The 14,708-nt window shown below is 40.8% G+C and overlaps 1 protein-coding gene across 1 annotated transcript in view; it reads left to right on the forward strand.

Annotated features, from left to right (window-relative positions):
- The first annotated feature begins 555 nt into the window (after positions 1–555).
- The window catches only part of LOC311233540 (beta-enolase-like), a 29,631-nt gene continuing 15,478 nt past the window's right edge, over positions 556–14,708 (forward strand). The window contains 10 exon segments of the mRNA XM_084320506.1: positions 556–624; positions 826–959; positions 2,723–2,839; positions 4,330–4,405; positions 4,408–4,434; positions 5,122–5,319; positions 6,345–6,421; positions 6,595–6,719; positions 6,909–7,017; positions 7,658–7,716. Coding sequence (XP_084176632.1) covers positions 594–624; positions 826–959; positions 2,723–2,839; positions 4,330–4,405; positions 4,408–4,434; positions 5,122–5,319; positions 6,345–6,421; positions 6,595–6,719; positions 6,909–7,017; positions 7,658–7,716 — 953 coding nt within the window. The 5' untranslated portion in view covers positions 556–593.

A 14,708-nucleotide genomic window follows, 5' to 3' on the forward strand; every position in this document is an offset into this window, starting at 1 on the left:
GCACTGGCAGCCGGCTTGTTACCACCTAACATCTGTTTTAAATATTCAAACTTTATCACTTGACAGGAATGTCTTGTGTTCGATATATTTTTTTTTGCTTCGAAAAGAGGGACATCCTCTCAATATGTGGGACGCGGTCTCAAATGGTGGGACAGTACAACCAAAAGGGGGACACCTGGTCACCCTACTCACAGACCATAACACTAGATCTGGCTGCAGGTTCTAACACTTGTCCTGGAACCAACGGCATTTCCTCTAAACCCTCTACGTTTCTCTCCCTCAACGACACATTGAATGACCGCACTCTCCAACCGATTACATCCCGAATTCACCTGTTCTGCCTTTCAATACGTATCTTAACTGGACTGGGAAGGTACACTGTCAATAAATGCACCAATAATTATTAATGAACTGTTAAAAGATATCAACGTCAACATCAAATAGGATGACATGATGGTATCGATACAAATCCTCTCTATGAGTAACTCTCTCTCTCTCTCTCTCTCTCTCTCTCTCTCTCTCTCTCTCTGCCCGTTTTGTTTCCCACTGTCTAGAAGTTCAGTGTGGTTGAACAGGAAAAGATCGATAACTTCATGCTGGAACTCGACGGAACCGAGAACAAATGTAAGTTTCTCTTTTTTCATTAATCTGGCACACATGTCTTATCACATCTCTTATCATCTATCTATCTCTCTCTCTAGCTAAGTTTGGAGCTAATGCTATAATGGGTCTCTCTCTCTCTCTCTCTCTCTCTCTCTCTCTCTCTCTCTCTCTCTCTCTCTCTCTCTCTTCTCTCTCTCTCTCTCTCTCTCTCTCTCTCTCTAGCTAAGTTTGGAGCTAATGCTATCCTGGGAGTGTCTCTGGCTGTATGCAAGGCTGGTGCTGCAGAGAAGGGAGTTCCCCTCTACCGTCACATCGCCGACCTCGCCGGTAACAAAGACGTCATCCTGCCCGTTCCTGTGAGTAGAGGGACAGTGTGTGTGTGTGTGTGTGTGTGTGTGTGTGTGTGTGTGTGTGCATGAAGTCACAATTAGGGATGTCCGATATTATCGGCCTAACGATATTGGCATTAAATTGTGATACCGGAAAATATCTGTATCTGTTTTCATCTTTTTTTTTTTTTTTTTTTTTTTAACATTTCTATAACCTTTATTTACCCAGGCAAGCAAGTAAGAACAAATTCTGATTTTACTTATTGTCAAAAGTATGCATAATGTTGTGTTAATTCCACAACAAGAGATATGTAATGTTAATTACCTGAAATTATTACGTTTTTTTTGGCGGGGGGGGGGGGGGGGGGGGGGGGGGGGGGGGAAACCCTGCATATATCGGTATTGGTTGATATCGGTTGATATCCGTATCAGAAATTAAGAGTTGAACAATATCGGTATATCGGTATCAGTAAAAAAGCCAATATCGAGCATCCCTTATCGAGCATCCCTAGTCACAATGTATTATTGCTTACTTAATTATAGATGATGTTATCATTCAATACCGTATGAAAAAAGGAATAAAATAAGGCAGCCGTGTCAAACGTTTTAACCATGGACAACAGAACACAAAAGTCCTTGTGTATTACTGATGCTTGATTCTTGATGTGAACAGGCCTCAGTGTGGAGTAATACACAGGCGTTCTTCAACAAGCAAAATAGTTCCAAGAAGAATCAAGCCATCATATATACATTAGGACTGAGGGTTATTTATGGGGTTGATAATAAATTGTGATTATTTGCATCTAATGGCTTCCAATCTTTCATTTGCTGCCTCCAATTTCTCTCTCTCTAGTATACATTGACAGATATAGACATCATCTATGATCATCTTCTGATACTCAATAAAGATAAGAAAGAATTGAAATTGAAATTAAATGTAGAAAAAGCTGATTAATGCATAGGCAATGAATTAGGCCTAATGAATAAAAAAGGAGAGTGTAACAGAATTCCAGAAACAGAAAAGTTGAAATATCCAAATAGTTAACTACCACTTAAAAGGTGCTGTATAGATAACATTCGGCCACTAGATGTCGCACTAGAGCACCAGCATGTCATTCCAATCGGATGCATTCCACGTGGGGAAATGGGAAGTAGGAAGGGGATACGTGCACACTACATGTAAACAACATTCATTTTGGACCCGCCAACATTTTTCAAATGATAAATTCATTAATCAAAAATGTTTGGTTGGGAAAGCGATTATTTTATTCCACACCTTTCTAATAGCTCTGTGGATGTTTTTTTTTTAATTATTTTATATTTTGTATGATTACTCTACATTTTAATTATAGCACCTTTTAAGTGAATTCATTCATTTTTTTCATTAATTTTATTTTGTTTCATACATGGGGGTACAGTTCATCTTTGCACAATATCACCAACATCTTTTTGTTTTTTAACATGATACACCCACCCACCTTTTAAGTGAATCACTTATTTTAAACATCTGTTTTTTAATGCAGTCGAACAGCTCTCAAAACCACAGGCTCACCAACAATAGGCTTTACTCTTATCGGTCTCAAATGACAGATATGAGCATCCAAAGTCCATGTTTTTCACAGCCCTGGACGTCGGGACGCCCTTACTTTCGATCCCTCCATACGTTATATATGTTGTACTTAGAATGAATCCAGAAGCAGCCATTTGTTACTATATATTGGGTTCCTATGTGTAGGACAGGAGAAGGGAGGAAGGTGATTCTAAAACGAATGGTGTCTGGTTCCATACAGGCCTTCAACGTGATCAACGGTGGCAGCCACGCTGGAAACAAGCTGGCCATGCAGGAGTTCATGATCCTGCCAATAGGGGCCGCCAACTTCCACGAGGCCATGAGGATCGGTGCTGAGGTGAGGTCACTGTCTCCACCGTGTTTTCACTTCAAAACAATCAACAGTCATACAAAATTATTAAAAAACACTCGTACAACATCATCAAAACACTCACATAACATTATTAAAACACTCATATGTTTTTATTTATTAGCAATTTGTTCAGTTGCTATTGCATGCACTTATCTGTGTTTCATTACACGTATGTGTGCATGCTTACCAACTGTTTCGCCTGTTTTATTGCAACACTACTATCACCGACATCTAAGAAGGGAGATCCCCTCTTGAACGGCCCTTCTAAGGTTTCTCTCCTCCAGTCCACATTGCCTGTGGTGCATTTTTTACCTTCACGTGGGGCATGTCTGGGAGTGCTGCATTCATTTATTTTATTTATTAAAAATGTTTTGGATGAATGAATGAATGAAAACTTTATTTAACAGATTGCAGAATGGGTACAATACAGTACGGACTTCATGGTGTTTTGTTTTGTACTTGATTTATTGTGATGTTTCTTCTTGACTTGTTTAAAGAAGACGTGTCCGGCCATGGGGACATTACCGTGTGTTGTCGGGCCTTACAAATAAATTAGATTTGTTTTGATATGATATAGCATTATTAAAACACTCACATAACATTATTAAAAAACTCATATAACATTATTATAACACTCATACACCATAATCAAAACACTCTCATAACATTATTAAAACACTCATATAACATTAAAACACCTGCATAACATTAGTAAAACACTCATATACATTATTAAAGCACTCATATAACATTATTAAAACATTTATAACATTATTAAAACACTAAACATTAAAAGCCTGTCTGTCTGTCTGTCTGTCTGTCTGTCTGTCTGTCTGTCTGTCTGTCTGTAGGTGAACACTAAACATTAAAAGCCTGTCTGTCTGTCTGTCTGTCTGTAGGTGAACACTAAACAATAAAAGCCTGTCTGTCTGTCTGTCTGTCTGTCTGTAGGTGAACACTAAAGTAAACAATAAAAGCCTGTCTGTCTGTCTGTAGGTGAACACTAAACAATAAAAGCCTGTCTGTCTGTCTGTCTGTCTGTCTGTCTGCAGGTGAACACTAAACAATAAAAGCATGTCTGTCTGTCTGTCTGTCTGTCTGTCTGCAGGTGAACACTAAACAATAAAAGCCTGTCTGTCTGTCTGTCTGCAGGTGAACACTAAACGATAAAAGCCTGTCTGTCTGTCTGTCTGCAGGTGAACACTAAACAATAAAAGCCTGTCTGTCTGTCTGTCTGTCTGCAGGTGAACACTAAACAATAAAAGCCCTGTCTGTCTGTCTGTCTGTCTGCAGGTGAACACTAACAATAAAAGCCTGTCTGTCTGTCTGTCTGTCTGTAGGTGAACACTAAACATAAAAGCCTGTCTGTCTGTCTGTCTGTCTGCAGGTGAACCCTAAACGATAAAAGCCTGTCTGTCTGTCTGTCTGTCTGTAGGTGAACACTAAACAATAAAAGCCTGTCTGTCTGTCTGCAGGTGTACCACAACCTGAAGAACGTCATCAAGGCCAAGTACGGGCAGGACGCCACCAACGTAGGAGATGAGGGCGGCTTTGCCCCAACATCCTGGAGAACACTGAGGGTGCGTCACTCATAACAGGGACTTATTATGGGATGTGTGTTTAAATATGTTCAACATCACTCATAACAGGGACTTATTATGGGATGTGTGTTTAAATATGTTCAACATCACTCATAACAGGGACTTATATGGGATGGGATGTGTGTTTACTTTAAACATGTTCAACATCACTCATAACAGGGACCTATTATTATCGTCTTAGTCTTAGTATGGATGTATCAGTCTGAAATGTGATTTAGGCGCTGGGGAGAAATGACCTACATGTTCTCCTTGCTGTTTGGCCAGGGTCTTCGAATGAACAAGCCTAAACAAGCTGTTCAGAATCATTGCCCTTTGTGATGTCACAAGCAATATATTACCTGTAATTAATGAATTAGCTGTGCTTTTTGGAGGGCCATTGGTCATGATGTTACGTTTCACTCATCCACTCATATACAGAGAAAAAGCCTTTAAAGATCTCCACTCTGGAAGGTGTTTTCGAAAAGCTCAGTTTTCAGTTAGTTTTCATGTTGACGGGACACAGATAAAATACTATGTTAACTGTAAAAAAAACTGTTTACTTATGGACAAGGCCTTAGACTACCATAGTTTACCTGCAAACCGTATCCTATCATTCATCACTAAACTACTTCACCAGTCTTGTTGAAACAGTTCCTGGTTAGTAAAGTATTCTCTGTCTCCATGCAGCCCTGGAGCTGCTGACGACGGCCATCCAGAAGGCTGGGTACCCAGACAAGATCATCATCGGCATGGATGTTGCTGCCTCTGAGTTCTACAAGGGTGGAAAGTACGACCTGGACTTCAAGTCACCTGACGACCCTGCAAGACACATCTCAGGAGATGCTCTGGGAGACCTGTACAAGACCTTCATCAAGGGATACCCTGGTAAGATAATATAATAATTATAATATAATAATAATAATAATATATACACAGACCTGTACAAGAGCTTCATCAAGCGATACCCTGGTAAGATAATATAATAATAATAATAATAATAATAATAATAATAATAATAATAATAATAATAATAATAATAATAATAATATAATAATAATAATAATAATAATAATAATATACACACACACATACCTGTACAAGACCTTCATCAAGGGATACCCTGGTAAGATAATATAATAATTATAATATAATAATAATAATAATAATAATAATAATAATAATAATAATAATAATAATAATAATAATAATAAAATAATAATAATAATAATAATAATAATAATATATACACAGACCTGTACAAGACCTTCATCAAGGGATACCCTGGTAAGATAATATAATAATAATAATAATAATAATAATAATAATAATAATAATAATAATAATAATAATAATAATAATAATAATAATAATAATAATAATAATAATAATAATATATACACAGACCTGTACAAGAGCTTCATCAAGGGATACCCTGGTAAGATAATATAATAATAATAATAATAATAATAATAATAATAATAATAATAATAATAATAATAATAATAATAATAATAATAATAATAATAATAATAATAATAATAATAATAATAATATAATATATACACACACAGACCTGTATATGAGCTTCATCAAGGGATACCCTGGTAAGATAATATAATAATAATAATAATAATAATAATAATAATAATAATAATAATAATAATAATAATAATAATAATAATAATAATAATAATAATAATAATAATAATAATAATAATAATAATAATAATATATACACACAGACCTGTATATGAGCTTCATCAAGGGATACCCTGGTAAGATAATATAATAATAATACTATAATACAATATATGCACACACACAGACCTGGTTCACACAAATACTATCTGCTAAAACATTTAATAATATTCATGTTTTGTGTTTGTTTGTTTCTTCCTTCCTCTCTTCAGTTGTGTCCATTGAGGATCCATTTGACCAAGATGACTGGGAGCAGTGGTCAAAGTTCACCGCTGATGTCGATATCCAGGTAACTTAACAGAGAGAGAGAGAATATTGATTAGCTGAACCAGGGGATTCAAGCTTAACAAGTTATGAATGAATTGAACCAGGGGATTCAACTTAATGCAGGAGTGTGGACAAAAACAGGCTGACGGCTGAAGTCTAATCTGAAGGTCTGATCTGTGTGTGATCTGTGTGTAGGTTGTCGGTGATGATCTGACAGTCACCAACCCCAAGCGTATCCAGCAGGCTGTGGAGAAGAAGGCCTGCAACTGTCTCCTTCTCAAAGTCAACCAGATCGGCACCGTTACTGAGTCTATTCGCGCGTAAGTGATCTGATTATCACTGTATTGTTGTAGTTTTTGTTTTAGTGTAGTAGTAGTAAACTGTAAACTGTATGTGGACATGTGCCATGCATATAATTTAAAGCGGCTGCTGTGTGTGTGTGTGTGTGTGTGTGTGTGTGTGTGTGTGTGTGTGTGTGTGTGTGTGTGTGTGTGTGTGTGTGTTAACAGATGCAAGCTCGCTCAGAGTAACGGTTGGGGTGTGATGGTGAGCCATCGCTCTGGAGAGACTGAAGATGCCTTCATCGCAGACCTGGTGGTCGGCCTCTGCACTGGACAGGTACTACATATATACACACAATATAAACACGATATATACACAATCTATATATATATATACCATTTGTTTACAATACATAGCTACAATATAAACACAGTCATTATTGGGCAGCGCAGTGGTCAGCACAGTTACCTCACAGCAGGCAGGTCCTCCTGGGGGTTGCATGTTGCTCTCCGGGCGCCTCACTGGGTGTGATCTGCTCACTGCTCCTAATTAGTCAGGATGAGTCAAATGAAGAGGATGACTTTCCCCAAAGGGGATTCATAAAGGTACAACTCAACTCAACCCAACTCGAGTTAATATTATTAACACAAACACACTCTGACCTGGTGAACTGGACAGGTACTGTACTACACATACACATTATACAATATGTAGCGCCTACAATATATACACTGTATAAACACATATAATACAATATAGACACAGACAGATGCAATCTTTTAGCTGGTAGTTGGACCCTGCCACCCTCTCCTAGACATACATATTCATCTCTCTCTCTCTCTCTCTCTCTCTCTCTCTCTCTCTCTCTCTCTCTCTCTCTCTCTCTCTCTCTCTCTCTCTCTCTCTCTCTCTCTCTCTCTCTCTCTCTCTCTCTCTCTCTCTCCTCTCTCTCTCTCTCTCTCTCTCTCTCTCTCAGATTAAGACAGGTGCTCCCTGCAGATCAGAGCGTCTGTCCAAATATAACCAGCTGATGAGGTAAGTACTTTCCTTCCTCAGCCTGTTATTATTATTTATATATATATATATATATATATATATATATATATATATATATATATATATATATATATATATATATATATATATATATATATATATATATATATATATATATATATATATATAGTGTTGCCTCAGCCTGGTGTTACAGTACTAGTATCAGTGCCATGTTCAGTACCAACATACTGCAAATAGCTTTTCCATGACAGAATCTGTGTACACGACAAAGTATTAGTAATATCAGTAGTATTAGTAATACCCTTAGTAATATCAGTACAAATGTCTGTAGTATTAGTAATAGCAGTAGTAATATCAGTAGTATTAGTATTAAGATAAGATATTCCTTTATTGATCCCCTTGGGGAAATCCAGGATATTATAATTAGTAATATCGGTAGTATTAGTAATAGTATTAGTAATATCAGTAGTAATAGCATTAGTAATATCAGTATCAGTAGTATTAGTAATATGATTAGTAATATCAGTAGTATTAGTAATAGCATTAGTAATATCAGTAGTATTAGTAATAGCATTAGTAATATCAGTAGTATTAGTAATAGCATTAGTAATATCAGTAGTATTAGTAATAGCATTAGTAATATCAGTAGTATTAGTAATAGCATTAGTAATATCAGTAGCATTAGTAATATCAGTAGTATTAGTAATAATATTAGTAATATCAGTAGTATTAGCAATAACATTAGTAATATCAGTAGTGGCGGTTAGGTGGCCGAGCGGAGATTGCGTTCGTCACCAGCTCACAGCTCCGGGGTTGTCACCAGCTTGGCTGGCCGTCTGCACTAATACAATTGGCTGTATTAGAGGGTGGGAGAAGCTGGCGGGGTGGGTCCGGGTCGTTGTAAACAGCGACTCCTACAGTTCGGTCGGGGCGCCTGCTAAGCGCGGATAGGGCTTGAGGGGGATAGTGTGGTCCTCCCACACGCTACGCCCTCTCGATGAGAATCCGCGCTGCCAGGTGAAAAGAAGCAGTGATTGGCTGGACGTGTGTCGGAGGAAGCACGTGGTAGCCTCCACTCTCCCAGATGATCTGACTGTGGGGGGTAAGTGCGCAGCGACCAGGAAGGGACTGGGAATTGGCATACGACTAACATTGGGATGGGAGAAAATCGGAGGAAAATGGATGGGGAAAAAGATAAAAAAAAAAAAGAAAAAAAAAAAGTAATATCAGTAGTATTAGCAATATCAGTAGTATTAGTAATAACATTAGTAATATCAGTAGTATTAGTAATACCATTAGTAATATCAGTAATATTAGTAATACCATTAGTAATATCAGTAGTATTAGTAATACCATTAGTAATATCAGTAGTATTAGTAATACCATTAGTAATATCAGTAGTATTAGTAATACCATTAGTAATAACATTAGTAATATCAGTAGTATTAGCAATATCAGTAGTATTAGTAATACCATTAGTAATATCAGTAGTATTAGTAATAGCAAGTAATGTCAGTAGTATTAGTAATACCATTAGTAATATCAGTAGTATTAGTAATAGCATTAGTAATATCAGTAGTATTAGCAATATCAGTAGTATTAGTATACCATTAGTAATATCAGTAGTATTAGTATACCATTAGTAATATCAGTAGTATTAGTATACCATTAGTAATATCAGTAGTATTAGTAATACCATTAGTAATATCAGTAGTATTAGTAATAGCATTAGTAATATCAGTAGTATTAGTAATAGCATTAGTAATATCAGTAGTATTAGTAATAGCATTAGTAATATCAGTAGTATTAGTAATAGCATTAGTAATATCAGTAGTATTAGTAATAGCATTAGTAATATTAGTAGTATTAGTAATAGCATTAGTAATATCAGTAGCATTAGAATATCAGTAGTATTAGTAATAATATTAGTAATATCAGTAGTATTAGCAATAACATTAGTAATATCAGTAGTATTAGCAATATCAGTAGTATTAGTAATAACATTAGTAATATCAGTAGTATTAGTAATACCATTAGTAATATCAGTAATATTAGTAATACCATTAGTAATATCAGTACAAATGTCTGTAGTATTAGTAATAGCAGTAGTAATATCAGTAGTATTAGTATTAAGATAAGATATTCCTTTATTGATCCCCTTGGGGAAATCCAGGATATTATAATTAGTAATATCGGTAGTATTAGTAATAGTATTAGTAATATCAGTAGTAATAGCATTAGTAATATCAGTATCAGTAGTATTAGTAATATGATTAGTAATATCAGTAGTATTAGTAATAGCATTAGTAATATCAGTAGTATTAGTAATAGTGTAACTGAGGGGTACAATTCCCTGACTGTATTGATAAGTATGGTATCATTAAACCACTACCGCTTTATGTACTTTAACTACTGGCCACACAGTACATGATATAGATATGATGAACACTTTCCCACCATGAAACCAAGTCCACACAAATGTATAAGTCGAATATTTAATATATAGCAAAGGGTATATACAACGTTCACTTAATGACATTTATGATTTGAATGCACTTGTAAGGCAAATGAGTATTCGTAGGCAAATCAACATTGAATGTCCAATCTCTGGTTACGCAGGAAGCAAGTATACAACCTGGTTCTTTAGGGAACTATAGCGATGGTACTTAATGATTATAGCTGGATATACTAAAGGGGGATCCTGCTGGTTGTAAGTCAGTAGGGGGGGGGGGGGGGTTAGGAGAGCCGCCGGCGATATCCCATCTGGCCAACGATTTCTTGGGAGAATTCAGAGTGCTGAACACGGTGCCCACAGAACCTTGGTCCACAGATGAATACAGTTGGGCCCTCTTGTAGACGGTAGCTGCCGGTCCACAACGAAGAGACCTGAGGCGACCTCACTCGGGGTAGAGCGCCGTCTCACCTGGACTCCTCTCGGGGGGTAGTTCCAACACTCACCAGTGTTGGCTGTTATCCATGGCATAAATCAAAGCACCCAAAGCAAGTAGATAATCCAAGCCGTGTAGGGCTCGCCGTCGTCCGGGTAAGGTAATCCAATGTGCAGGTCCACTCGTCCTAGCCCAGAACTCCTCGGATGAAAGCACCACACGTGGTCTGCCCAGCCTGGTTAAGACTCTAGATAACGCGAGGAAACGATGGGGGTACTACTCACTGTATAACTCTAACCGAACGATGCACCATACATAATAGACTATTATTAACTTAATAGAAATACGTCCCACTCGACGGTATAGTGCCAAACTATGACAATTCAACTATTAATCCACACGATGTCTCAATGCCATTCTGAGGCCAAGTTGACCATACTGCACCACACGTGTATCGTGGGTGAGGCTTAACGTCTTGCCACTAGGTTGGAGGGTAAAGAACTAAGGGCTAAGGGACTAAAAAGAAAGTTCTACTTTACTTGCGCCATATATATATGCGCTGTGAACAAATAGTACCATTCGTATTTCGCCAGACGTATTCCTACGCAGAACCGGGCTAGTAACGACATGTTCGTCGGCACGATTGAACTTGAACCAAGGGGCTTGGCTGCTGGTGCCAAGTTCTTGTCCAATGAGAGAATGAAACTATTATGGGCTGTTAGTAGACTAAAGGGATATTCAGTGTATATGTACAAGGAATATACAAGGGATATCAAACGATATACAAATACTATTAAATATATATCCATAAATAAATATATATATTCGGTTTAATCTGATCCTTCACAACAGCCGCCCCCTAATTAGTCCCACCTAATTAGCTAAGCAGAGACAGATTAACCGCACTGTCTACCACTCAAGGTCCGCTGTAAGGGTCAGTCAACTCACAAAGTTGTGGGGTCATGGTTGTCATCGATAGTGTCTGGGAGTCTGGGCAGTTCTATTAGCCTCGCCACGGGTCGTGTGTAAGTTCGCCCTTGGACGAGCACCTCAGCTGCTCGGACCTTGCCATCGGCACCGGTGATCACTTTGCTTACGCGGCCAGCCGGCCACATAGCTCTGGGTAGTGACTGGTCGATAATCATGACGACTGTTCCTTCTGTCAAATTGTCTCTCTCTTTTACCCACTTCTGGCGGGTCTGTAGAGACGGTAGGTAGTGGAGTAGAAAGCTGTTCCAAAACTTGTCAGCTAGTACTTGACTGTACCTCCACATTCTTCGGCCGTTCGCTTCTTCAGGCCTGTACATTGTCTGGGGTAGCGCGGGGTCCAGCCGCCCCATCAAGAGTGTGTTGGGGGTGACTGGGTCGACATCTGCTATATCACTGGAGACGTAGCCGAGGGGCTTGGAGTTCAATACTCCCTCGATCTCCGTGAGGACTGTCATTAGGACTTCTTCCGCTACAGTCTGGGCCCCAAGCACGGCGTACAGGGCTGTCTTTATAGAACGTACTTCTCGTTCCCAGGTTCCACCGAAGTGGGGTGCGTTCGGGGGATTAAACTGGAAGTCAATCTGGGATGGAGCGAGGTGGGTCTTAAGTTCTGGGCCCATAGCTTGGAAGCTCTCTCTCAGCTCTCTTTCTCCGCCTTTGAAGTTTGTCCCGTGATCAGACAACAATGTAGACGGTTTTCCTTTCCGTGATGTGAATCTTCGGAAGGCCATAAGGAATGAGTCTGTGCTCATGGTTGGAAGGAGTTCGATATGTATCGCTCTGGTGGTCATGCATTTGAATACAATACCCCACCGCTTCTCGGTTCCTCTTCCTTTCTTTATATACAACGGGCCAAAACAGTCCATGCCTGTGGAGTGGAATGGCTTGTCGCCGAGTCGGAGGCGACAGGGAGGTAGGTCAGCCATCCGGGGTATGCTGGGCTGCGCGCGCCACTTTTGGCAGTCTAGACAGGTTCGCTGGAAGCGTCGCACTGCTTCTCTTCCTTGAAGTATCCAATAGCGACGTCTGATCTCCGCGAAGACTCTCTCTGCTCCTGCGTGGTGTACATCCTCGTCGTATTTCTTTATGATCAGCTCTGTGACCTTGTGTCGGCTGTTCAAGACTATCGGGTACTTAACGTCATCCGGTAGATTGGGGGCCCTCCGCAGACGACCACCCACTCTGATGAGATTATGGGCGTCGCTCTCGGGTGCCAGGTGGAGCAATCTGCTGTCTGATGGGACGGGCTTTCCTCCCTGTAGACAGTCTAGCTCATCGGGGAACGAGTCTCTCTGGGCTCGTTGTAGTAGAAGAAGTTCTGCTTCTTCGTAGTCAGCTGCTGAAATGTCGGCAGTGGGCTGAATCTCTGGGTGGTGCCACAGAAATGTCTTTAGTTGCGCACTCTGTAGGGTGAGGCAATCATCTATGTTGGGGTCTGTGGAGGCGACTGTGCTCAGTCCACAGAACATAGGTTTCTTGTTCTCAGCCTCCTCTTTACTCGCCTCCCGTGGGGTGGGCGTAGGCCACTCTCCTTCCGGGAGCTTGAGGAACTCTGGTCCGTCACTGTAGATGTTGTGACGGGTGAGGTCATCTAGGGACATTCCCCGGGTGATGACGTCAGCTGGGTTGTGTTTGGTGTCCACATACCGCCAGCTCGCTGCTTCTGTTAACTCTTGAATCTCTGTGACTCTGACTCCCACGAAGACCTTGTATCTGCATGAATCAGACTTGATCCATGTGAGTACTGTCGTGGAATCTGACCACAAGATTGTTCTGTGCACCGGAATGGTGAGTTCATGTTGGATTAACGTGGCTAGATGCGCTCCTGCTAGGGCTGCGCAGAGCTCTAGACGCGGGATAGATTGTTGCTTTCGTGGGGCTATTCTTGAGCGAGCCAGGATGAAGGCGGTGTGTATCTCTCCTCCCTTCTCTTGGGCACGCAAGTAGGCCACTGATCCATAGGCTACTTCGGAGGCGTCGCTGAAGACGTGTAGATCCATCTTGCATGTCTCTGGCCTCACTGTGGGTGGGAAGTAGCTGCGGCGTATATTGACGCCTGGGAGTGAGCGGAGTTCCGTCTCCCACTCTCTCCATGTGGAGGCAAGGGGTGCGGGTATTGGGTCGTCCCAGCCCTGGTCCTTGTCCCATAGTGCTCGTACAATCATCTTTGCCCTGGTGGTGTAAGGTAGAATACATCCCAACGGGTCATATTGTCTGGTGAGTGTTCTGTACACACTCCGTCTGGTGGTCGGTATTGCCGTCGACCTTCCCTGCTCCGTGGTCAGGGGTTTGTGTCTATAGTGGAGCGAGTCTGTTTTGAAGCGCCAGACTAGTCCTAGTGTCATTTCTTGGGCTTCTCCTGGGATTGTCGCCATCCAGGTCTCGCTGCTGGCAGCCTTGTCCGCGGGGGAGAGGCTGCGCAATACGTGCGGGTCGCTGCTGGCCCACTGCCTGAGATCAAAGCCGCCTTTGATCAGAGAGGCGCGTAGCTTGAGTAGGAGAGCCTCGGCTTCTTCTTGAGTCGAAGCGCTTTGTAAACAGTTGTCCACGTAGAAACTGTTCTTCACACTGTGTCGGACCTCTTCATCTGCTGCTGGGTCCTCTGCGACGTGTTTCTGTAGTGCAAATGTAGCACAGCACGGGCTGCATGTAGTTCCGAAAGGGAGGACTTCCCATTGATAGATGGCGGGGTGCTCATCTCCGATCCTCTCTCTCCATAGGAACCGCAGCAGGGGCTTGTCCTCCTCCACTAGTCTCACCTGCAGGAACATCCCTTTGATATCCCCGCTGATAGCCACCTTGTCCTGGCGGAAGCGTAGTAGCACGCCTAGTAGAGAGGGGCCGAGTGTGGGGCCGGGCAAGAGCTCTTTATTCAGATTTTAGGATCCGATCTGGTAGCTGCAGTTAAACACAATGCGATCCTTGCCGTTGTGGTGGACCTTGTGGTGCGGCACGTACCATGATTCGGTCGTCTGATCGGCCTCTTTAATGTCAATCTTTGTCACGTGTCCCGCTGTGATTAGCTTCTCAATCTCAGCGCGGTACACACTCTCTTGAGCGGGGTCTTTGGCTAGGCGCCGCTCTGTGTTCAATAGATACCGCTCCGTAGCGTCTTTCTTTGCGTGAAAGGTG

Source organism: Notolepis coatsorum (genome assembly GCF_963971535.1).
Source record: "Notolepis coatsorum genome assembly, chromosome: 1".
Lineage (NCBI taxonomy): Eukaryota > Metazoa > Chordata > Actinopteri > Aulopiformes > Paralepididae > Notolepis > Notolepis coatsorum.